Genomic DNA, 25,184 nt, shown 5'->3' with positions numbered 1-25,184 from the left:
AGTAGATATCCTGATCTGTCTGATTAGTATTAGCGGCTTACGTTGTATACATCGGTAAATTCCGAGGAGTTCGTGAACACATCAGCAGTGTTGTGCTCTTGCAGTCATGTGTTCATGGAAGTGTCGAGTTTTGTAGAGTTTTGAGATAGTTTGGTATTAGATGAAAACATTTTTTTCTAAGTATCGTAATAACACATTTGTTCGGACGGAAGAGCTGCTAAATTTTCCTTTCAGAACGTCGCTATATTGTTGTTCAACGTTACATCTGGAAGCTAGCAGCTAGCATCTTCTGCTAAATAACAGAAGACTGCCCCTCTGAAACTGAGACGTTTGATTGACATAACATCATGACATCTCGAATAGAGTGTATATTTTTCAGTGAATTTCACCCCACCCTGGGTCCAAAGATAACACATCAGGTAAGTGTGTAAATGCTATTTTTTTAACAAGGGGAAAGCTAATAATATGATCAAAACTGTCATATTACTAACCACATTGTTTACCAACAAAAAGTATTCTTATTGTATAGTAATACAAACAACAATACATGTATTTATAAAGCAATTACATTTTATTTGTGTTGGATGTTACAGAGTATTTAACAGACAGTCCTAAATTGAGCAACAAATAATACACTATAATAGTTTTATAATACATGAAAACAAATATAATTATACATTATTTGAGTACAGTTATGATATAAATTGGTATCAATATCATAAAGTACATTCAGAAGTGGGATAAGTACTCAGATCTTGTTCTTAAGCAAACGTAGAAGTACCAGAGTACCAGTACAAGTACCAAACTCCTGCATTCAAAATATTACTCAAGTAAAAGTAAAAAAGTATTAGCATCAAAATGTACTTAAAGAACCAAAAGTAAAAGTACTCTTTATGCAGATCTGTAAAGTGACTAAAGGTATTAAAGTAATGTAGTGGAGTAAAAGTACACAATTTAATACTTGAGTAAATGTATTTAGTTTACACCACTGAGTACATCATAGTGTAAAATGCTGTTGTATGTGAAATGCTTTTTTTCAATAGTATCAGAAAAAGCAAAAATCTTAATAATAAGTAACAGTTATATTGACCTTTGGAGTGAACAGAACAAAGTCTTCTCTGTGTATCTTATAGGATGTGTTTTTATATAGTTTCCCCTTTGTGCTCTCTTCACAGGTCCCAGAGGAATACATTTCACGGGAGCTTTTTGACACCGTTCAGGTTTATATCATCACCAAGCCAGAACTGCAAAACAAATTGATAACAGTGTATGTCATCTCAAGCTGCTGTAACCTTGTCAAAGTTCATTGATTGTTTTGCACATACACACACAGAAGGTGTTAGGTGCTTATGTCTTTTTCAGGTCAAACCATCCTACTCTTTTCATCTTTCTTTCTTTAGCACTGCCATGGGAAAAAAGTTAATAGGATGTCCTGTGTGCATCGAGCATAAAAAGTACAGCAGAAATGCGCTCCTGTTTAACCTCGGCCTGGTTTGTGACGCCCAGACCAACACGTGTGCCCTGGAGCCGATTGTCAAGAAGCTGTCAGGATACCTTACAACTCTGGAGGTAATGAATGATGCATTTTTACCTCTGTACTCGTCACATGTAAGAGCTGTGATTTTTGTTTTCAGAGATCGCAGAGATGATCTTAAATGTTTTTGCTTCTTTTTTTTGCAGCTGGAGAGTGGATTTATATCCAATGAAGAGAGCAAGCAGAAGCTGTTACCCATTATGTCCACCTTGTTAGAAGAACTGAATGCCACAGGAGCCTGCACCCTACCCATAGGTATATCACTTTGTATTTTACTATGTATCATCCAAATGTATTGACTACAAATGAGAGTGATAAAATCAAAATGCTTTGTTACAGGGACGTGGATAATTAAAAATAAATAAAGTGTGTACATTTTATTCAGTGATACTTTGGGTATCTTACTGACAATTAATGGCCCAAGACTCTGCAGCAGACTTTGCAACTGTAGTCTAAAGTGTGCTGCAAAGACGTGCTCAAAGGCTTTCATCCGAGACAGGCTGGTGACACTTTCTGGTTGTTAAATGTTGTAATACCAGTCATTTTCTAGCTGATTAAACACAGCATTTAAACTCGAATTTCTTATTAATTGACTTTATCCTACAGTATGAAGTGATCTTTTCCCAGCTTGTGATACAGTATGTCTTATCTGTGGAATCGATCCAACTAACAAGACCCTTTTTCTAAAAAGTAATGAAGGTCATTGCTTAAAACACCTACTAATCCTACTGACCTGTCAAAAGTGCAAACATATTCAACCAATGGTTTAACTTTTTATTTGACCGAGGCTTCAATTTATTTAAGGTCTAAGCACAGTAGTGGTTTATAATGTTAATGAAGTCCTTTATGTATTTAGCATTAGGGTTCATGATTTTGCATTTGAAACTAACAATAATGGTCAAGATTATTTGTGTCTGTTTCCAGATGAGTCGAACACCATCCACCTAAAGCTGATCCAGCTGCGAAAGGACCCCCCAATCGTCCAGGAATACGACGTGCCCGTCTTCACACAGTGCAAAGACCATTTCATCAAATCTCAGTGGGATCTCACCACTCAACAGGTAATCCCTGTGGACGATTTCTAGGAGCGGTGCGATAAGATATTTGCCAAAATTCTTAGAAGCAAATAAAGATTAGATCAATTACTTTCCTGGTATCAGCTGTGCATGAAGTGATATGTCACTTTAGAAGAGGGTGCCAATCATTTCTGCAATATTGTTTTATTGCTGTAAGAGTCTTAAAGGTACTAGTACAACGAAGGGTATCAAGATCTTCCTAAAGGGATACTTCAACCACAAGATGACTACCAATGACTCAACCTTTGTAACCTAGAAATCCTTTTAAAAAAACTGTATTTCTTTCAAACATCAAGGCAAACAAAGACTAAAGAAAACAAAGAAAATTCTTAGTTAATAAAAGTAAGTTAGTTAAGAAATATGTCATAACTCTCACACAACTCGTACAGTACATTCTTTCTGGTTGTATGCTCACATTTTTGTCTTATTATTTAAAACCCCTCAGTCTCAGAGAGGAATAGCATGCCTTTGCAAATGTGATTGTGTTTATGCATAAGTGTAAACAGTGAAGGAATGCTAGACAAACACTTGTCTTCAAGAATTTATAGTACAACTGGTTCATTTTTGTTGGTAATTTGTCTTCTATTAATCCAACAATGCAGGAGTTTAGTGCAAGCTAATGATGTTTTCCGGTTTGTTGTTTACTGCAGATCTTGCCCTATATTGATGGGTTTAGACACATCCAGAAGATCTCTGCTGAAGCGGATGTGGAGCTGAATCTTGTGCGCATAGCAGTGCAGAATCTACTGTGAGTACATTTCAGTGAATAAAGGGCAAGACACACCAGCTGCTGCTAGCGTGCGTCAAAACACCCTCATCCATTGTTTTCTGTGTACAGTACGCCCGGGGGCTGATCAAAACCAAAATGTCATGATACCACTTTCCTTTTATTAGTGCTAATGGCCGATAGCAGAGATTTCTGCATTTGCTCTTTAATATTAAATGTGTACAATATCTATGTTTGTCTTGCACTTAAGTTTTTCAAAGCAAACGATAAGAGGAGATACTGAAATGTCTTTTCTGTCACAGGTATTATGGAGTTGTGACCTTGGTGTCCATATTTCAGGTATGGTGTTACTATTTTGTTTACTGATATTGGGCTCACTATATCAAAAATGAAATATTACAAGAGACAAGTCAATATATGTGGTTATAAATTCTTTTGGGGAAACATAAGACAGTACTAACATTTTTCCTACATTTTTATTTTAAAACTAAAATATAACTAGAACTTTTTCTTTACCTTAAACCCATTTTCTTATATATGCTGGTCCTTCTAAACAAAAAAAGAAGGGTAAGAAACAACAACACATCTAACCTCAATGCTAAAAGTGGACGTCACTTTCTTCAACATCTTTTTAATGTGCGCTACATATTATTGATTCCTTGTTACAACCATCCCTGCGTGTAACCCCTTTGACATTATTCATCTATTGTTTTATTTGTTGTCCTTACCATTGTATCTAAACACACATATTCCCCTAAATGCATAATAGCTCAATTCTACAATTTTTTTCTTACAGTGACCCGATGCTCTTTCAAAACTGTTTTGAGGGTTTATTTAGTTTGGCAATTGTCCTGTCTCTGTTTACCTCCCACCAGTACTCCAATGTTTATTGCACCACCCCCAAAGTCCAAAGCCTCATCGATGACAAGTCCATTCAGGAGGAGTGCCTCAACTACGTCACTAAGCAAGGTAAATAATGGATGTCTTTGTTGTTGTTTTTTGCCTCCAAGTGGGCGGCTAAAGTTCCTTTTTGTTGTGAACATGATATTCCAGGAATGCCTGAAAGGAATTCTTTCAAATTGGGCACCACTTGAACTTATGGAAGTTAAGTTTTGATGGTCAAGGTCACTGTGACCTCACAAAACATGTTTTTGTCCATAGGTTGAGCTTGTACATTTTATACAAATGTCTCGTAAGATACAATGATGAATTGAGGACATTTTGCACAGACATGGATCTAAACTGCTACTTGATTGGTTTGTAGAGGCATACAGTTACGAGGGGATAATTCAATTTCTTTGTTGTTTTATTGTGTGCCAGGTCAGAAGCGTGCGAGTATGAGAGATGTCTTCCAGCTGTACTGTGGTCTGAGTCCAGGAACCACAGTCCGAGATCTTTGTTCTCGCTACTCGCAGCAGCTTCAAAGGGTTGATGAAAGGTCGGCATCAATCCCCTTATCAGTTCCTGGAAGGTCTCTATGACAACTGAAAAGTCAGATCGACATTTATTTACATTTGTGACATGTCATGTGCGCTTACAGGAGGCTGATCCAATTCGGACTAATGAAGTCCCTTATTCGACGGCTGCAGAAATATCCGGTTAAGGTGAACCGTGATGAGAGGAGCAGGCTGCCTCGACTCTTCACTGGTTGTCATAGTTATGATGAGATCTGCTGCAAAACAGGCATGTTGTATTAAACCACTCTCTCTTTGTTTTGTATAGCTAATAATGAAATGTTAGAAAACTTAACTATGATGTTTTTTACAGGGATCAGTTACCAGGAGCTGGACGAACGTTTGGAAAATGATCCCAACATTGTGGTGTGTTGGAAGTGAAATGAACATAGACTGAAAGGCACAGAGATGCCTTGTGTGACTGTGAATAACAGGAAAAGTGAAGAAGCTTTTTTGTATATTTTTTTGTCAGGAAACATGTTTTTTTTAACAAAGATCCTAATTATTAATTAACATTCATTTCTGTTCAGATTAAGAGGGACAGTAATATTTATTACTATTGTACAAAATATAATTTGTAATTAATAAAAGATATTGTACCAAAATGTGATGGATTGTATTAACTCACAGTAAGAGAAAACCCTTGAACATTTAATTTATTCTTGAAGCCATGAAAATGAGACCAGAGAAATACTAAAATATCAAAAGTTGTTAACATTTATTTTCAGGTTTATTTACTTTTAGTTTTATATCGCAACATTCATTTTATAAACACAGCTACTTTTACTAATAAAATGCTTCATCTACAAAATATATGATGAGCTTATAAACTGACCTTGCCTCATACCCTCCTACACTTACTTATTTGATTCTTGATTAATAATAAGAATAATAATGATATTTAATCAGTAGTCCTTTTTTGGTCCAGTTTCTTTTCTTTTTTTTTTACCATAAAGGTTGCAGTAAATATTTGTCTTATTATTAAAAAGATATCAAAATAAATTAAAGTGTACAAGAACAACAACAACATATAGAGAAGGGGAAACAATTCAAAACAAAAACATTCAATAGTTTTTGTCAACTAATATTTTTTAAGTGAACTTTTCATACTCGGACAGCTGTTGTTTATCCTTGAAGAAGCACCGCCCCCCTCTGGCGGCAGGGAGGAAATGCGCTTTGGGTAAGCTTGTTTTACGGTCACCATGACAACCACTGCTGAAGTAGAGTATCCACAACATCTTTCGCTCAAGAGACAACTCTTTTTTTACTTGATCGGTTGTTAAGTAGTTTTTCTCAAAAGAAATGGAGGCGTCTGTCATTTTCCCTGTTGAAGCAGAGGCGTTTGTTCAAAGTCTGGAACCTTTCTGTCTCAAAGAAGTGGGCTCTGAGAGGTAAGATGAACGTTAGCGACACTTCAGTAAATGTACTTAGTTACATTGCACCACTGTAAACTACCTATCAATCAATCATACTTTATTAATCCCAGGAGGATAGGTCTTGTGACAGATGCACCATATTAGAAAAAAAACGTATATGTAAATATAATTGTAAATTGAAGTGAAAATAAAACTCCATTATTATAATTCGTAGTTTATTAGAGGCATTTAAATCGAAGAGATCTACGGAGAAAAGAAAAATACACAAAACCCTTTATGTGCTTTTTTTTGTATGTTTGTAATGTATTTTTATTGACAAAAGACTTTTGTGTTTTACTCAAATATGGTGCAACTGTCCCATGACCTTTCCTCCTGGGATGTATAAAGTTTTTTGATCGTTCGCTAAAAACAAAGACAATTCAAGTGTACACAGGAAAAAAAGATATGAATGAAGATATAAGATATGAAACAATTGCCTTGTATAAGCAGACCTCAGGTTTTCGTGGGGATTATTTCAAATATGTGGTCTGCTTAGTTCATAAAACAGCATTCACAAAGCCTACATCACGCTTTTTATTCAATGTTCCTGTGTGTGTTGACAGGTGGTTCAGACAGCATGAACACATTGAGAAACTCAACATGCAGGCGATACTGAGTGCTTCTGCCATGCACAATGAGTTTGTCAAGGAGGTCCTGGTTTCATATGAAAAGGTGACTACTACTCTACATGTGATGAGAGAGGCCCTGCTAAATTATCTGGTTGTTTCTATCTATGTTCTACAGTATCATTTCTTTCCTCACTCTCTCTAGATACCCGTTCTCGTCCACGAAATGATCCTTGTGGAAGTGTGGAAACACAAAGTGTTCCCCGTTTTATGTCAGCTGCAGGACTTTAATCCAAAGAGCACATTTCATCTTTACATGGTGGTGAGTGTAATATGAGTTGTAAAATGTATTATCAACTTGAAGCGCTCATCAGATTTTATATGTAATTTGATGTATATTTCTTAGATTCACCATGAAGCCACGATCATAAACCTGCTTGAAACAATAATGTATAATAAGGTAAGTGTGTACACAAATATACACCTCTAAATTACATTATTTAACAAACATTTCTTATGTGTTAAAGCATGAAAGTAACAATGCTGCATTTACATTTTTTTCTCTTTTCATATGCACTTATTATCGTCTCGCTTTTTGTGAAATGTTCAAAGAGTTTTGTGTGTGGTGCAGGACTCGTGTGAGGCAGCTGGTGACTCTGTTCTTGACTTGGTGGATTACTGCCACCGCAAACTCACCCTGCTGGCCAGCAGAGCGACCACTGAGGGCCAACACAACCTGACTGGGAAGGCCGGTCTATCTTCTATAGAGGTACAGGAATCTGACATCTATGGTTTTGGGGTTTATTGTTCAGGCATATTCAAAGAAGTCTTCCTTTTACTTAAACTGATCAGCCATGTCACTGTTTCCCTTGGTGAAGGAGTTGCAGATGCAGAGTGCTGTGCTGGAATTTGAAATTTCCCTGAAGGCTGTCTCTGTGCTGCGCTTCATCACTGATCACACTGAGAGGTAAGTTTATTAATTAGAAGCTGAAAGAATATTTTAATAAAGGTTCACATCTTCAGATTGCTTGTTTTTGTCTAACCAACAGTCATATTAACAAGCCTGTAATGTAAAATGATGTATATATTTTAGAATTTACATTTTTAATATTTTTTTTCAAGACAGACATAACAAGGACAATAGCAATACTGTAACATGTTCTTTAAATTCTTTGAAATGATTTTGACCTGCAGAAAAATATCAAATTGAAGGATTCGGGTTACGGTATTGTTCAAAGTTTTGCTTGCACTTAAAAAAAACGTCATTCACCAAGGTTGCAGCAAAATCATTTTCTGTTTATTTAGGAACTGACCAGTCCTTTCACTTCTGTAACTGACGGAAGGTTTTTTTCCTTTACAGTATAAGTGTCATCAACCGCATGCTCTGCACCCATAACCTACCTGGCGTGCTGGTTCAGCTGATCAGCTGCTGCCCTTGGAGTCGTAATCAAAAAGGTGTGATGTATTTTGAATCGTCTCTAAATTTTTGCATTGAAAATTGTAAAATATGTGCTTTCTAAGTGACCCTTTATCTAATTGAGGACTCTTTCTCCCATTGAAGGTGAGGTAGAAAAGTACATAAATGGCGGATGGCAGAGGATTCCTGGTGAGGATCGTTTAAAGATGACTAAGCTGGATGGTCAGGTCTGGATCTCCCTCTACAATCTCTTGCTGAAGGAAGACTGCCAAAGGAAATATGACTTCAACAATTTCAACAAGAATCACCTTCTAAAGGTAGACTCAGACAAAATGTTGACTAACTTTTTGCATCTGACTGTACATTTCAACATTCTTTTATGTTCAGTTGCTGCTTGAGTTATTTGACTTAAAATAGTATCAATCAACTCCTCCAAGTGACTCCAAGTGTAGCTTAGGAAGTGTGTGAGTGCCACATCCCCATCCTCCAACATCATATCTGATATTCTTGCTTGTTTAAACACAGATTCAGTTTCAAGGGTTGTTTTGACTTAGATGTTTCCTGCTATTATATGCGTTCTCATCCTCTTCCTGTTGCATTAGTTGCATAACCCGAGCCTTGTGCATCCTCCTGTAATCACATTTTTCCCTTGTGCGTAACTCCTTGTAGAAGTAACTGCTGAGGTTGTTTTTTGTTGCTGCTTTAATATTTGTTGGCTTATCTATATGTGCCACAGCTCCAGGGTTTCATGACAGAGGTGTTGCTGGATCAGCTGCCAAATTTGGTGGAGCTGCAGCGTTTCCTGGCTCATCTTGCCCTCACAGACCCAGCCCCTCCGAAAAAAGAACTTATTCTGGAACAGGTACACATTCACACATGTGCACACTTATCTGTACTTATATACATGCCCTGTGAATTCACTCTCTGATTTATGTATAGATCCCAGAAATGTGGAACAACATTGTAAGAGAAAATTCTGGGAAGTGGAAGGCGATCGCAAAATATCAAGTCAAAGAAATGTTCAGCCCATCTGAAAGAGACCTGAGGCTGCAGGCACAGAGGTAATGCATGAAACACCAGTCTGAGACACAGAGACATCAAATCCATCTCATTTCTCTGTGATTATTATTGAGATTTTTTTACCAGGTTGGACAAGGTTTACAATTTGGACGTGCTGGAGCGTTTACTCCCTGAGAAACCAAAGTGTGGATACTGTGGGAAAGAGGCGGCAAAGAGATGCTCTCAGTGTCAGGGAGAATGGTACTGTCACAGGTAAGACATAAAGATACAGTACAACTTATCATGGTATAAAAGGAGCTGAGCCTGGGGGCATGGTCACCATTTACCTGTTATTTTCCTACCATCACATATAGTATTAGTATAATAGTAATATATCGTTAACCTCATAGCCTAATTGTATTTTAAAGTTTGCAGAAAAAGAAGAACACACTTGTCGCCCGGTGAACATTTCACTTACTCTGATGTCTTCTTTCTCTCTTGAATCAAAGAGAAGAGCTAATGCTTCACTTGTGGTCAGCCAAGCCCTGTTTTTCATGGGGCCGCCATCTTTGTATGAAATGCCTATGTCAATGGGACGACTTAGGCAGCTGCCTAATTTAGTTTTATAAGCCAGCCTCCGTAAAGGGCTCAATGTAGAATTGCTTCTCCCTTTGCTTGAAAGGAGCCAGCTGATTTGGTTTTGGGTGCCAGAATAGGCCGGGCATCCTAATGCTTTCAGATGACATGGTATTAAATTGGTAATGTTAAAGCTAGGTACTATGGTCGTAGAATGTTGCCATATTTTCTGACTGTGACCTCTAACACGATGAACCTTTATCCAATTCATCCTAATGTTTAATTCAAATACAATCAAAGTCATCTGGCTTGTGAAGGGCTTCTCAGAAGAGCGGTGCATACATTAAAACGCCACTGGTAACATTTTGATCCTGAAGTACCATGACTATAAGAGGCAATGCATTTTTTTTTTACCAGATATTAGTGGATGTTAACTAATGTACTAGCGGAGGGCCTTTGGAGCTGTGTATTTACAGCACTTACAGCATTTACAGCAATACCCTGGGTTTTGTTCCAGTGTTGGGACCTTTGTTGTATGTCATACCACTAACTCCCTCTCACCTTTATACACTCTTAATATATTATCTGTCAAATAAAATTAAAAAATGTAGCAAAATAATCTGAAAAAATATACTAGCCCAGACAACGTGTCTAGGTAAAAGAACATATGGGTTACATTGCTTAGCTTGCTGCCAAGACAACCATCTGGAAAATGGATGAATGTATGGATATAGGTCTATGTTTGTGCATTACACACACATTTTTTTCTAGACCATTGAACATACTTTGCTGTCATAAAATATATTTTAAAAAACGTTTTCCTTATGTTGATATCATTCAGTAAATGTGTGATATGATTCTGACGATGTGAAACCTTGTCTGTGTTATTGTTTTTTCAGAGAATGTCAGGTGAAGCACTGGTCCAAACACAAGAGAGCCTGCCAGCTCATGGCTGGGGTTGCAGAGGATATCCAGAGAGACCTTCACATCAGCAGCTAGCAGACAGAGACTGACGAGAACAGATCTGTATATAGACACAATGTAAATGTACATTCCCGTATGGTAAAAATGCATGCCCAGTTACATTATGGCATACTGTTTTAACCAATTATTCTCTATTAAAAAAAAGAAAAGGTTTCTGCATTGATTCTGTTATTCAACACAGTAGAGGTGAATTTCCTTCAATACACCGCAAGCAAATAAAATGTTTGAAAAACACTATATCTTTTCTCTTTGTTCATTGATATTAAGAAACAAAGCATGTAGGAATTTCCCAAGGAGTAGGCTACAACATGTACAAATTCTCATATTTATCGTAGCCGTGGATCCCCTTCTCCTTCCGGCTAGTTATGTTCAGACTTTACCCTTACCGAATATTAGGTTGTTGACTTTCTGTCAATAAGTACTTAATAGGATAAGCTGTAGGTTTAAGAATTATACATATTTTTAGTTTTTAAGTTGTGCAGTTTCTATACAGTAGCTATGCATAATATTTATTTACAGTTGGGGAATTTACATTACATTCACTCAACTTCTTTCTTAAGTCCAATTTTGAGACCAATATAAATTCGAAGCAAATATCATGCTTTTTACTCCCCCATATGTTTTGGACTCAGTAAGGTGACTAGTTAAAGCCCATACATTTTGAGTCTGATCCTTAGTATACTTTTCTACTTATATAATATTTTATATGCAGGATATTCACCTGTAACAAAGTAGATTTAGACTCAAGTATGTAAAGATCCGAGCACTTCTTCAACCTCTGCACAAGTTTTACTGCTGTAGTAAATGAGACACAGATCTGCACGCCCACTGTCTCAGCTGGGCTCCGGACTCAGAAGCACCCCCTATATGAAACCATTCCGGATGTCGGAGCAGCTCAAACTAATCTTACTCTCAGTTTTGCATGATAAACTGCTTCTCTGTACAACTCAGCCATAAGATCGTAATTGTCTTCAGAAGTGCTTAGACTCCGCAGTTTCACTGATGTTAATGTGAAAGTAGCGCTGCTCTGTGTAGCTAACAGCCGGGGATGAGATATTATTTCCAGAGAAGTAGCCGCGGCTGCACACCTCCGTTACTTGGAAACCCTGAGCACATTACTGCGGAAACTTTTTCTCTTCGCATGGAAGAAAGTTCTGAGACAAAGCGGCTGCAACAGGGCCGTTTTCCCCCCTGTTTGGTAAGTTGGAATTAATATTTTAATGTTATCTTCAGTTATATCGTCATATGTATATGTATGTGACATGTTATATAATTAGCCTAGTTACAAATAGTGTTTGACTTGACATGAAACGTGTTTACCAAACCATCATACAAAAAGTTTATGTATGTATGTATGTATGTATGTATGTTTGTATGTTTGTATGTATGTATTTTGTATTTATATGTATATGCCATACTTCTGCATAATGAAGACCAATCCTAACAAACCCTAATTCTACATTTAGCTGATAATACTTGTCAGAGTATACTATTCATTTACTTTTACTAAAGTATCATTTGAGTGCAGTTTACTTATAATGAAGTATTACTACAACTTAAAGAACATGATCCATATGCTTCTGCTTATTAAACCACTATTTGATTATTTTGTTAAACATTTTGATCCCTCACCAAATGAACAACACAAGTTTAACATTCAACTTTTCTGTAAATCATAGGGAAAGAGACCACATTGTTTGGCAGGTACCTGTGTGTTATTATGTGTTTTTCTGCTTGTCAGTGATAATGGAGGAAGCAAGGCTCTGAGGGGACACTATGTCGTGGGGGGAGCAAATTGAGCTCCGTGACCTGAGGCCTGACAGAGAGCATATAGAGCTGACACACAGCACTCATGCACCCTGCTTTCCTCCACGTCTGGAGAGAGCCAACGCCCTGAGGATCAGTCCGGGGAGGGTCCCAGACCTGCTGAGCCGGGCTCGCATCATCAGAGTCCTGAGCAGCACCGAGGACCCCGATCTCATTGAAGAGAAGGGAGAGGGACACAACTTCCAGCCCTGCAGCCACGCTCAGCCCACATGGTGTGACCTGTGTGGAGACTTCATCTGGGGCCTGTACAAGCAGAGCCTGCGGTGTGTCAGTGAGTAGGCTGCGTGTGTGCCTGGGAGTGTGCATGTGTGATTTCCTCTGTGCATACAGTATGCATGATCAGAAATGTGCACAAGACTGAGAGTGAGAGAAGATATTGGTTATGCAGAGAACAATCTAGTCACCAATGTAATTGCAGGCCTAAAACAACACTGTATAAATCATTACTTAGTCTGCTTGGTTTGCCACACTTGTTTTCCATGTTGTTAGTAGTTTTTCTAACAGTATCAAAAATGCATGCAGTTATGTAAGTGGTTTTGGTATTGTGATCATTACCCAAGTTCAGACCTGTATTCTCTTCTTGCTTAAGATTCATCTATAAGTTGCAAAAATCCTTGACTTTCTTTTCATAAACTGAAACCCACTGAGATGTAGCTGTGGTTTGTGTAGAGCATTCAGGTAAACAATACCTCTTTACAGGAATCTAAATATGAAACCACAGACAATGAAATGTTGACATAAACACAGACTGATGACCGAGACCACCCAGTAGACCTTTCATGATAATAACATTATAAACGTATTGTACGATTTAAGGACATCCTTTTTGCTGACCTCAGTATTGCCCGCTGCATTTACATGCTTTTTTGTTTTTATAAATTTGTCACCAACATTTGAACCAATATGACACCAGAAATACAGCAGGGTTTTTCCTTCAATTTTAGGACCTGGTCAATGAGCAGACATTACACATTTGCGTTGACAGAGCCAAAGTATCCATTTTAAAATTAAATTATATTGTACTTTTAATAATGTCTAATTATTATTAAGAATTCAACTTGTTTTGCTTTTTGAAAGGGTGTACTTGCATTTAATATGCTTTTCTATTATCAGTACATCTGTAGCATAAAATGGATATTGAAATGACAAATGCAATCTGGTATACCTTTACTTTTATGAGTTGTATGTGTTATATTAATTAAACAGTATTAACTATTAAGACCATTGTATGAATAAGGTGGTATTTAACTGAGGTACATTAAATTCAGAGGATTTGAAATATTCTGCCCCCAAATGAATGTAAACACCTCTCAATATAACTATCCACATTTTAATTTACACATTTCCAACAACATCAACAAAATGCAGGGTAACTGTAGTGACTAGTAATAGCCAGCGGAGAAAATCAGCCATAGAGAATTACACACTCAAATAACATCACATGCCTGTTAACCATTGAGGATGTCATATGTATTCATGTGTTTGGCAGTATTTGTCTTAACTCAGATTTTCTGCATTACAGATTGTAGATTCACATGCCACCACCGCTGTCGTGATGGGATCCGGTTGGACTGCAGCTGGGATCGAGGCTCTGTGGCTGAACACACATGTATTGTGGAGCATACCATAGAAACAGACACAAATGTGGTAAGGGATTTTGTACTTTGCATTACGATTGGCTTAGTTTTTTTAATTATCTTCATTCTTTCTCACAATCAAATGTGGTATTAGTCACTAATTACTTCCTTTTAGAACACCCTCAGCATTTATAACCATATTGTGCCACTATGGTTACCATTAAAAATGCGACAATGAGTGAGGCCATCACAAGCATCTACTTTTGCATGTTACATGACGTGCTGCTGGCTAATTCGGCTTTAGGGAACAAAAAACATTTAAATTACCAAAAATGGGAACCATACTTAGCAATATAGACACACTGTATCTCCATTTCCACAAACTGCAATATGGGGAAGTAACAGTTCCCACCCTTTGAAATATCTGGTTCAGTATGTTAAATAACTGTTGTAAAACATCTATTTGCAAAGTCCATGAGCCTGTTGTAACACTAATTGTTTGATACATTTAAACAAACAAACTCAACAACTAAGTCAAATTGTGTAAATCAGCCAACATTCTTATTGGGTCATAAAAAGTAAATAAAAGACTGAAATAAACCCTATCCAGATAAACAGACATACATTAGAGTCCTGGCTGCTGTACAGAAGACTCCTTACTGTGCTTCTATGCACCACAGTGTTATTTACAAAAAGAGGACTCAAGGCTACAACAAACTAGTACTTTTTCAAGGTAGTAGGGCTTGGTCTCTTAGTAACAGGTTTTATTCCCTCTCTATCAAATGCATGCTGCTTATCAAAGGATGAGTGGAATGTAAATCCTTCAGAAAACTGTTCAGCAGAGTTTTTACAGTATGTAGACATGGCTGGATATGTTCATGGTGCTTTTGCATATACCTTTAACAAAGTAGAAACTGTGACTTAACAAAGCAGGGAAGAAACTAACTACTGTAAGTGGAAAGAACTACAACCATAATTATTGGTATTGGAAACACCTCTCAATCAATTCTTGCGAAGTCCCCATGTCACAAGCTAGAAACGTCCCAGAGCGGTGTATAATATATATAGCATGCAACATACTCTGTCCTTTGACCCCTGAAGCGGATTACACCCGAAAAAAACAAATGAATAGAGGAAGAGAAGGAAAGTAAGCAACTAATCAGAAAAAATTACTACAAATCTCTACCTATGATTCAGTCAGAGTACAGTGTAAGAATTAAAGCTGGAGCATTTCTGGGTATAGAATCCCCCATATGAGGACTTCACACTAGGAGGCTCCACAGTGTTTCCTGCCTACACATTACTTACTGAGAGCCATAAAGATATGACCAAATTCTCAGCAAGTGAGGATCTAATATTGAGGGTATTTTATAAATGTCTTCACTATTTGGATGTGTCCTTGTTTTAATTCCATTTTTTGTCTCAGTGTTTAAACTTGAATGAAGGATTGTCTATCATTTTTTAAATCATAGCTACTGGAAATAGCAGTTTATCTCAACTTTAAATGTCGTTCATTTGACTATTTCAACAACATTTTTGATTATAATTTTCCAGAGCCAGATAACCACTAAAAAGCTAAACCTTTCTTCACCTTTATTCATAATATAGCATCAAACCCTATATGGTTTGAAAAGAGTTTACAATGCAATACATTCAGTAAACCTATTTTCTTTTGAGGACCGATCTGTTACCAGAGATCTCTTCCCTAAATTTGAAATCTGTACACTATAGTTGCTGAATGCATTATTCGTTGGAATTCTATGGAACATGAAGATTGCTGTAGCACAAAATCGTGATGGAGCTGAGGCTTATCATGTCTACATGCATGTACATGATCCTTTTTTGTATCAATGCTTAATGTCCTTAATCAGGTCTGCCACAAACACATTTTAAATATCGTCATAATGTCATAGCCTACTGAATTGCATTATGGTGATTGTAGAATACAGTGTTTTAAAAGAGATATTGGATATATTGGCCTTTGCTGGTTAGATTTTGTTTGCTATTGCAGATATCAAACCCATATAAATTATTCTGTGATTTATTTCAGTAGATAGCTCTACAACACAATACATACAGTATACTGTACATAGATCTTTGACAAAGCATCAACAGTGTCACCTGTAAGCTTCACTGATGATAATGTTAAGATTCAAATGTTGGCCATATCTTCTACATTAAACCTATAAATTCACAGCTTCCAACTAAAAAGTGTGGGATACGAAGAGTCAAATTAGTAGAATTTGTTAATGCACCAAATTATGAGTTAGGAATGGCTTTAGTTATACATGTAAATGTGATGCTAGTGAAAGATAAATATTCAGTTGTGTAAAGTAACTAGATTTGCTTTAGTACTATTCTCAAGTACAATTTTTCCATGAGTATTTCCATGTTTTGCTACATTGTTCTAACCCAATACATAAATTGTGTATATTTACTCTGCTACATTGATTAAAGAGCTTTAATTACTTTTCAGATTTGGATTAATGTTGTGAAATATATATTTTTTTAAATACACAAGCTACCCTGCAGTATACAAAGTAATTTAAATTAGCTGCACCTTTGATAACTCAAACAGTAAATGCATCAATGATTATAATCAAAATATATAACATATATTATTCTGAAACGGGCCAATTTGCATTGTGAGTAATTTAACTTTTGGTACTTTAAGTATACATTGAGACTAATACTTTTGTACACTTACAAGGGTGACATTTTGATTGCGGGACTTTGAGTACTTTTTCCACCTCTGTAATTAATAGGCCTGTATAAAGCAGCAATTATCATATGATGCGAACAATATGGTTCACATGGTGTCTCTGTCTTTGTGACCAGACCCACATTGACCTGTCATCTCATGACATTTTAGCGGGGAGCGGGTAACAGCAGCGTGGGAGAGGGGTGCGGCAGAGAGAAGGGGGTGCGAGTGGCGTGGCATTTCCCATGGCCGGCCAATCGCAACCGGCTGAGAGGATTTTGTGTATTTTCCAATCTCAACTGAACGGACCTGGGTGGGGCCTCGGCTGGGGGAAGGAAGCGAAGCATGTTGGGCGGGGGCCTGAATACACATCCTGTTTCACACAGACAAGAGTTAATACAGTGGAAACGTGGCCCGGTGGAAGTTAGAGTTAAAAAAAAGTCGGTAGTATTTTGTTGAGTTGTCTGTTGTTATCAAGACGCTACAGCGAGATTTCCTTCTACGAGAGATTAGTCGACGGTATACGTTATTGCTTCATTGCCGTTGTTTCAGCCAGACTTCTGTTCCACCAAGGTTTTGTATTGAGCTAACTTAGACCAAAGTGATTTAATTTCCCACTATAACTTAGTCGTATCTTTAATAGTTGTACCGGTAGTCAGCATGACAAGCGCGGCTAGCGACACGGAGAAATCCCCCTCCTTCGAGTGGACCTGGGGCAGCTCCACCAGCAGCGGCTACTGCAGCGACGAGGAGCCCGACTCCGAGTTTGAGCAGTACTTCACCGCGAAGACATCCTTCTTCCCTAAAACCCGGAAAGCTAACGTCACTGCTAAAGTAAAGCAGGTGAGAAATAGATAAAGGTATACAATAAAAAAACGTTTCGGCTTGAATGAAAAGTAATGTTCTTAATGTTAAAGAGGAAGTGAGACCGGGGTGATGGGTGGTTCCCCATATCTATTCTCGCTTTATTTAAGAATGTATTCTCTCTTTCTAGCACCTTTTTGTTTCTTTAAATGTATAACTGAATCGATAGACTGCATATAAATGCCACTTTGTTTTGCTAAAGGGCATATCAGCAGACATGATGCTTGCTTAGGGTGGAGTTCTGGTTTCTCCAGTTTTGGGGAAGTCTTGTATTGTGGGAGGCTATATTATGTTAGCACTGGGAAGAAGGAAAAAGAAGCTGGGGTTGAGCGTAAAAATGCCCAAAAAACCCCCCCACAAACTATTATTGCATTCAGTTCTGTGATGCACAGACCCACATCTGAACTCATACTGAGAACAACCCAAATGTCATGTTTAGTGACGCACACCGGCTTCTCAGGTTTCCAGCCTAACACCCACCATTCATCGACTATTCAGGTTTTTCATACTTATTTCTCAACTACATGAGTCATGTATTGTTTTGGATTTGTGTCACCCGCACCCACTATCCGCTCCCTTTATTGAGGAACAGATGTTGTTTAATGCAAAACTTAGTAAAATTCACCATTTTCTGTTCCTGTGCAGAAGCCATGTTTTTTATTAATGTTGTTGGCACTGATAACTGTTTTTGAGATGACACTCCTTTCGTGAGGCATGTAGAGACAGTTTGTGCGTGCTTTTCCTCCTACTGTTACCATATGGGAAGGCTCAACATGGCCCTAATTGATTTATTGACTTCTTAACAGCAGTATATTAACTCCACAGCCTTTCAATCTGCCTAAGGATTGCTCCTATTGATCTTTTTCTACTTGATGTTAATTTAAAAGCTACTCATCCCTTTAACAGCTTGCAACTGTGGTTGCTTTTACAGTAGACAATCCTTGGTCAGTGAATGAGGGTAGAATGAGATACATTTTCATGATTTGTTTTGTAAAATCAAATTGCACATATGCATAAAAGATCATTTTAATATGTGGGAAAAGATGGCTTAAGTATTCATCCTTAGATGCTGGATATGGTTATTTGGATTTTGCAACTTGCTATAGACCACAAGGAATTATCAGGAGTACAATATGGAAAATACATTTGTGCTGCATGAATTCTATAGAATTTCCCTCCTACACCGGAAATACCAATTGGTCAGAACAACGTTCATGTATGCTCAGGCCAAATGTGCATGACTGAAACATGACTGCGATTGTGCGGTTGATGAGGCAGCTGACTTCACAGGATGTCTCTGGAAAACAAGGGAGGGCTTTGTCTATCCCCCTTGTGTGAGCCAGAGAGTGGAGGCTATTTTTACATGAATACCAAGCCGAGGAATGCAATGCAGAACCGTTGTTCGCAGACATTGAAAACAGCTGCAAGTTGAACATACCCCTCCTTCCTCCAGCCCTGTTAGACCAACAAATTTGAGCAATCCAACCAGATTGGGCTGAGCTGACATCATCGTTTTTGCCTTTGCTACGTTTACAGGAAGTTGAGAGTCTGATGCAACTGGTGTTCACTCTTAGAAATAATGGGGACCCGACAAAGTCAATTAATACCTTTTTTATTTCCCTTCAAAACGACATTCAGCAATATTTTTGAACAACTTGTTTTAAACTGAATTTGGATTGCACCCCTATAGCTGTTACATAATAGAGCCACACCTTCAAACTTTGTATAACCTGCCCTGGCATCATGTGACAGAAACACCATTCTCAATTCCTGGATAAAACATACAAACATACATTGTTTTCATACAAAATCAGCATCTTGTAAAGATACTTTTTCAATGTTAACGATGGTCAGCAACACTTAAGTTAACACTTATGTAAGTTATCAGAAATTTCTGTAATCTTTTAAGTGTATCACATTTTTATTTAACAGTTGTGCAATGGCCATTTTAAGTGTCCAGTTTTGTTCTCCTGTATTGTGTAATGCTGGAGTTTTTCCCTCTCTCCTGTTGTGGTTTGTGTGGTGAGCACTGACATCTGGTGGTTTAACACTGTAACTCCTCACTGTCCCCTCCAGGATGAACAGATTGAATGGGGAAAGCAAGAGCTGACGACTGCAGATTTTCAGGAGAAGGTGAAGGAATACAACGCTCAAATCAACAGCAATCTGTTCATGAACATGGTAAGGGGCGTTGAGACACATCATATCAATGAATTTCGCTCTGAATGGATTTTTCCTTTTATTTTAACATTTTATATTTTCTTAACAGAACAAGGATGGTTCCTACACAGGCTTCATAAAAGTGCAGTTCAAATTGGCACGACCTGTGTCAGTTCCACCTACAAAGAAAGGAGGTTCTGATGCTGGAGCGAGGAGGGCTGTTGGGGTGAAACGCCGCACATCTTTCTACCTGCCAAAAGATGCATCCAAGCACCTGCACATAAGCTCACGCACTTCTGCTCGGGAGGTTATCGAGGCTTTGTTGAAAAAGTTTACTGTGGTGGACAATCCTGGCAAATTTGCTCTCTTTGAGCGAAGCGAGCGTCATGACCAAGGTACTACTCGCGTTTTCATGAGGTTTACACATTAATATCCTGCAGTATTTAAGTATTGTAAATCAAAATGTGAATGCTATCTAGTAAATGCAGCCTTTTGATCTGCCTCTTTCAGTTTATGTTCGCAAGGTGTCTGACAATGAGTGTCCCCTCCGCCTGCGTCTGTGTGCTGGACCCAATGAAAAAATCCTCAGCTTTGTTCTGAAAGAAAATGAAACTGGAGAAGTCAATGTAAGTGTAACATCAAAGCCCCATCAGTCTTAAAAAATCTTGGGGTGGGGTGTAATTTATTATATATATTTTAATAATCTGAATTTGTCACCTTTTATTTTTGTAGCAGAGATTAAAGGGATTAAATCCTTGTGGTTAATTTATAAATGGCATTAATGCTTTTTTGTCTCTCTTTACAGTGGCATGCCTTCTCTATGCCTGAGTTGAAGAACTTCCTGCGTATTCTGCAGCGTGAAGAGGAGGAGCACGTCAAGCAGATAGTGCAGCGATACGCTCTGGCCCGCACTAAGATGCAGGACGCTTTGGCTGGTTCGACTCCCGGTTGAGACGACTCTGTGCTCGGGGTTTAACATGCACCACTTGGCTGGCCTATAGATGACCAGTCATCGCTGCATCCAAAGATCCCAGATAATACAACTCAATACACCTCTTGGGTGAACGAGAGAGTGAGACAGGGCGCAAGACTGAGAGAGAGCTAGCGCGAATGTGCGTGTGAAGTGATGCGAGAGATGAGAAGTGCCTTACACCTGGAGAGCCTGATGTGCCTGAGAGAATGAGTTGAGAGAAGTGATTATTGGCAGATGAGACAGTGGTTGTTTCCAGTCATGTCTTTTGCTATTGGGGAAAATCTGATTATCCTGTGTACCTCAGCTGTGTCACTTTAACTTTAAAGAAAATGTCAAATATATTTTAAGCATCATTAAGTATAAGAAATCGAATTGATTATACATTTGTAGGCGCAGTGCTGTAGTCAAGAACTAGTGCTGTAATTGATCTGATTATCCAACATCTGGAAGTTGCATTCCTTTTTATTTTTCACATATTTGTCACATGTCTCAACATAGTTTTAAGTTTAGATAAACTCAAGCAGGCCCCTATAACATGTGAATCATACCTCTTAACGTCCATTTTGACATGTTTAATTTATCCAGTTAAAAAGTTAAATACACATTTTTTGCTGAAAGGTATTTGGATTTTCATTTGACCCAGGCTCAATAATCTGCCATGTCCTCTCGACACCCCTGATGGGTGCAACTCTATTTTTTATTTTAATGTCAAATTGTGAGTTTGACTGATGTATGGACATTTGTATGAAGCTATGCATGTCGGAGAGAGTGGTATCAATCTGGTTGACTGGAATCCTGAATGAACATTGGTATACATGTGTTTCACTGGTTTGTCTTTCCCAATGTCTTTGTTTTTTTTTTTCTGTCCTTCTAGAAAATGTTTGTCTTCTGTTATTTAGTTCACTATCATTATATCCGTCTTTGCACATATTTACATGTTGAAGAAACAAATCAAAATGTCGTGACAAATCTGCGTTCAGTAAAGAGTTTCCAAGTTAAAAAAAAGTTTTTGTATTTCTTCAAAAATTAAACTAGTAAAACTAAAATAGCAAATTTTATCAGAATCCGATCGGTTTTATTGCCAAGAGAGATTTCCCTGTAAATAGTGCATACAAAGACACAAAAAGAAAAACATTTTTAAAGAAGGGAGCAAAATGTAACATGTCCCTTAACTGAACATTGTTCCACATGACGAAATAGATTACAATTTGAATCAGATTATTATTTAGAATAAAATTCCAAAAAATGATGACAACGTTTTGCTTTAACGTCTCACTGCCGTCTGTCAGATCAGCTGATCTCCTCATCGACCAAAACAGCTAACGCTAGCTCAACGTAGCCGGTGGGGGAAATTATGAAACATGGCGATTTAATACCAAACGTTAAGGTAGGATATTGAAGAAAGGAATTGCATTGAAAACGAATCGTGTTTTGTTGTGTATAGTAGATGTAACACGGTGTTTGTCTTATAAACATCGCTGACCCGTGTAGCTATTTAGCATTAAGCTATCATAGCAAACCTGCGTCAGTGGCAGAGGCTAACAGGCTAAATCACCTAAACAAACGGGTAACCTTAGCTACACAATTATTAGCCACATTGGTTTAATATCAAGAGGGCTCTTCCCTGAGAAATATACTGTGCATTAAATGTACAATAGCGGGGATGTTTATACGTTAATGTGGAAATATAACACACATTAATAATTTGACCGCTTGGGATTATGGTTCGGTAGTTGTATGGCCCAGTGTTAGCTTCATAAAGCTAGCATAACGTATCAATATCACATTAGTGTTAAATCAAATGTCCTCGACGCTGTGCATATATTTGATAGTACTTTCGTCGTAGTAATATTAGGAACAGTGTCCTCGGTTGTTCAATAATGCCTTTGAATTAAATTGGCTTTTTCAGGGTAAAATAGCAATTGCATTTAATGTGTTACATTTTGTGTATAATAACTATTAATCATCAAAGATCCAGCTAGTTCACAGTCTTATAGTGCTTTACAGTAGGCAGCTGAGATACACAAGTAGTCAAACAACAGCAGGGAGAAGGAGTGAAGTCTGACTGGGAATGTGTTCTTTCATTTGTGCATTTCTTGTTTTCAGATCCTGGCTTTGGTAAGGAATTGAGAGCTTCTGGCCACCAACCAGATTGAAAGCTTTAACTGGTGACTAAGTATGTCTTATCATTGAGAATGGGAGGAAGCGGATCCAAAGCCAAAGGTGTCTGGCCTTTCTCAGGCAATGGAGCTGGAGGAGAGGCAGTCAGTGATGAGACTGAGCAGTCTGTGTCCCGCCTCAAAGCTTCCAGAAATGCAACCCCATTTGTCTTCACCAGGAGGAGGTAAATAACAAATATTGGATAATGGTTGGATCATCCCAATAAATTAATAAAGTCAACACTGAAGAATGTGGAATAAATTGGGTTTCAGATGTAGGTCGGTCATTATTTTAATTTTCCTCCTTCACAATGGGGCAATTGCAGGGAGTAAATAGCAGAGCTCAATAAAACACAGTAAAAAATATGATCAAGAGTTCAAGGTCCAGTGTATAGGATTTAGTGGCATAAAGTGAAAAAGTTGCTGATTGCAAATGACTAAGGGTTGAGTTAGGGGTTAGTAGGAAGTGGGGGGTAGGAATCTCAAAATCTCCACTTGCTTTAAGTGAGATAAGTGAAAGTATGTTTGTTTTTTTACACAAATTAATTCCAAAATGTTTACCTGACAAGTTTCCTCTTGCTGTTTGATGCTTATCCTAACTGGCTGTGTTGGCAGTTCTTTGTACTACGACGAAGACGGGGACCTTGCCCATGAATTCTATGAAGAGACGGTTGTAACAAAAAATGGCAGAAAAAAGTCCAAGTTGAAGAGGATCCAGAAAAATCTGATTCCACAGGTGAGATAAAACCACATTTTGGCAAATGTTGGTCTGGTCAAAGATGTTTCAAACAAGTTGTACATTTTAATATTCCTATCTTTATTTTTTAGGGAATGGTGAAGCTGGACCACCCATGTATACATGTAGATTTCCCCATCATCCTCTGTGAGGTGTGAAGTTGCACAGGACTGATCTACTATGAAGTGCAGCCACAGGTTCTCTATTTGGAGCAAAGTCTGGTCCCAAGATGAGTTGTTCTCTGGAGAGAAAAATTAAAAATACAACTGATATATTGAATGAAATGTCATACATTTTTATTCAACTATGATCAGAGGGTGCCCTATTCACAAAATCCATATTTTGATATCCACAAAAGTAGTGTTGGTACAGGTCGTGTGTCCACTACCCAGCTGATATGTAGGCAGTCTATACAATACATCAAACAAAGCTGTATTTCTCTTGTGAGTTCTTTGCAGGGAATAACATCCTCGATGTGAAAAGGCTTTAACGTTTTATGCCTTCTGTGGGTCGTAGAGTGACTGTGTCTTTGTATGTGTACATGTGTGCACTTAGGTTTGTTTGAGGAAATGTGTGTGACAGGGACTGAGGATGTAGTTACAGGGTAGAATTCTGAAGGATTGTGAAATGTATTGTATATATGATCATGTTCTGTATTGTCATGTCTGAGTCTGTCTCAGTAACCAGAGCTCAGACCTGCACTAGTGAACATAATGTACTGTAAATAATGTCAGATTTCTTAGTTGGAATTACTTGAATAAATGGTTTACTGAGCTGAATATCTGGAGTCGATATGTTTTTTTTATCATGTTTGTAATGGCCTTTGTTTATTAGTGAGATGTGTCCAACCACACAAAACACAATTTGACCTTATGGTGTCATTCACTTCTTAGCTAAGTTAAAAAGTGTGTCTATGGTAGAATACAGAAGGGGGGTAGAAGATGGAATATATCAACATTTGGGGATTTTGCTGAGTTGTCTGCTTGCTAAGACCTGTACTGTATGCAAATTGTATTGATTCCTATCTAACTCGCAACTAAAAAAAGAATTACTAAAACTATCTTTATACTGAATACCTTTATTCTTCCCACAGTCATCCATTGTTCTTGTCATTATCTACCAAGAAACAACCTCAGTTTTATGATGAACATCAACGTGTACTCAGTGCAATCATTTTAGTTTACTAAAGGTGAATGAACAAGTTAAGATTGCATTCAATCAAGTGGTCACATTTTAAAATGTAGTCAGCAATTCATACAGTTCCATGACTGCTGTAAGTATAACCCTGATGTCTCATAACTTATTTTTAGCTTACACTTATTCCCTTCTTAAATGTCGGTGCTTGCTGAGCTGTAAAGCGACTGTGTGCAACTAAGGCTTTTTTTTCTTTTTTGCCTACTTCTTATGCAAAAATGGAGATATAACCTTGTAAGAGATTA

At 37.7% G+C, this 25,184-nt stretch overlaps 4 protein-coding genes across 6 annotated transcripts; all 4 read left to right on the top strand.

The window, feature by feature from the left end:
• The first annotated feature begins 74 nt into the window (after positions 1 to 74).
• Positions 75 to 5,396, top strand: nprl2 (NPR2 like, GATOR1 complex subunit). Its single transcript, XM_063909952.1, has 11 exons — positions 75 to 419; positions 1,176 to 1,267; positions 1,401 to 1,569; positions 1,681 to 1,789; positions 2,459 to 2,595; positions 3,261 to 3,358; positions 3,640 to 3,676; positions 4,213 to 4,306; positions 4,658 to 4,775; positions 4,878 to 5,020; positions 5,105 to 5,396. The coding sequence occupies exons 1-11, from the start codon at positions 348 to 350 to the stop codon at positions 5,170 to 5,172; spliced, it is 1,137 nt and encodes a 378-aa protein (XP_063766022.1). The 5' UTR covers positions 75 to 347; the 3' UTR covers positions 5,173 to 5,396.
• A 628-nt stretch (positions 5,397 to 6,024) lies between these two features.
• On the top strand, positions 6,025 to 10,928 carry zmynd10 (zinc finger, MYND-type containing 10). The gene is made up of 12 exons (XM_063911666.1): positions 6,025 to 6,182; positions 6,770 to 6,878; positions 6,978 to 7,094; positions 7,179 to 7,232; positions 7,404 to 7,541; positions 7,651 to 7,739; positions 8,133 to 8,227; positions 8,334 to 8,506; positions 8,926 to 9,051; positions 9,129 to 9,250; positions 9,336 to 9,461; positions 10,664 to 10,928. The coding sequence occupies exons 1-12, from the start codon at positions 6,094 to 6,096 to the stop codon at positions 10,761 to 10,763; spliced, it is 1,338 nt and encodes a 445-aa protein (XP_063767736.1). The 5' UTR covers positions 6,025 to 6,093; the 3' UTR covers positions 10,764 to 10,928.
• A 712-nt stretch (positions 10,929 to 11,640) lies between these two features.
• Positions 11,641 to 21,687, top strand: LOC134883125 (ras association domain-containing protein 1-like). 2 transcript variants are annotated; one of them, XM_063911322.1, is made up of 7 exons: positions 11,641 to 11,946; positions 12,490 to 12,846; positions 14,098 to 14,222; positions 19,794 to 19,898; positions 19,987 to 20,272; positions 20,388 to 20,503; positions 20,683 to 21,687. In XM_063911322.1, exons 2-7 carry the CDS (start codon positions 12,525 to 12,527, stop codon positions 20,827 to 20,829), a joined length of 1,101 nt encoding a protein of 366 aa, XP_063767392.1. In that variant the 5' UTR covers positions 11,641 to 11,946; positions 12,490 to 12,524; the 3' UTR covers positions 20,830 to 21,687. The 2 variants fall into 2 exon arrangements, with proteins under 2 accessions (XP_063767392.1, XP_063767393.1); XM_063911323.1 differs by lacking the exons at positions 11,641 to 11,946; positions 12,490 to 12,846; positions 14,098 to 14,222 and adding an exon at positions 17,213 to 17,696.
• On the top strand, positions 20,862 to 24,524 carry tusc2a (tumor suppressor 2, mitochondrial calcium regulator a). 2 transcript variants are annotated; one of them, XM_063911325.1, is made up of 4 exons: positions 20,862 to 22,237; positions 22,957 to 23,194; positions 23,625 to 23,745; positions 23,838 to 24,524. In XM_063911325.1, exons 2-4 carry the CDS (start codon positions 23,046 to 23,048, stop codon positions 23,901 to 23,903), a joined length of 336 nt encoding a protein of 111 aa, XP_063767395.1. In that variant the 5' UTR covers positions 20,862 to 22,237; positions 22,957 to 23,045; the 3' UTR covers positions 23,904 to 24,524. The 2 variants fall into 2 exon arrangements, with proteins under 2 accessions (XP_063767395.1, XP_063767394.1); XM_063911324.1 differs by having other exon boundaries at positions 20,862 to 23,194.
• Positions 24,525 to 25,184: the final 660 nt, after the last annotated feature.

Source organism: Eleginops maclovinus, chromosome 20 (assembly GCF_036324505.1).
Source record: "Eleginops maclovinus isolate JMC-PN-2008 ecotype Puerto Natales chromosome 20, JC_Emac_rtc_rv5, whole genome shotgun sequence".
Taxonomy (NCBI): domain Eukaryota; kingdom Metazoa; phylum Chordata; class Actinopteri; order Perciformes; family Eleginopidae; genus Eleginops; species Eleginops maclovinus.
Note: the sequence above shows the minus strand (reverse complement) of the source record. Positions and strands in the feature narration are given on the sequence as shown.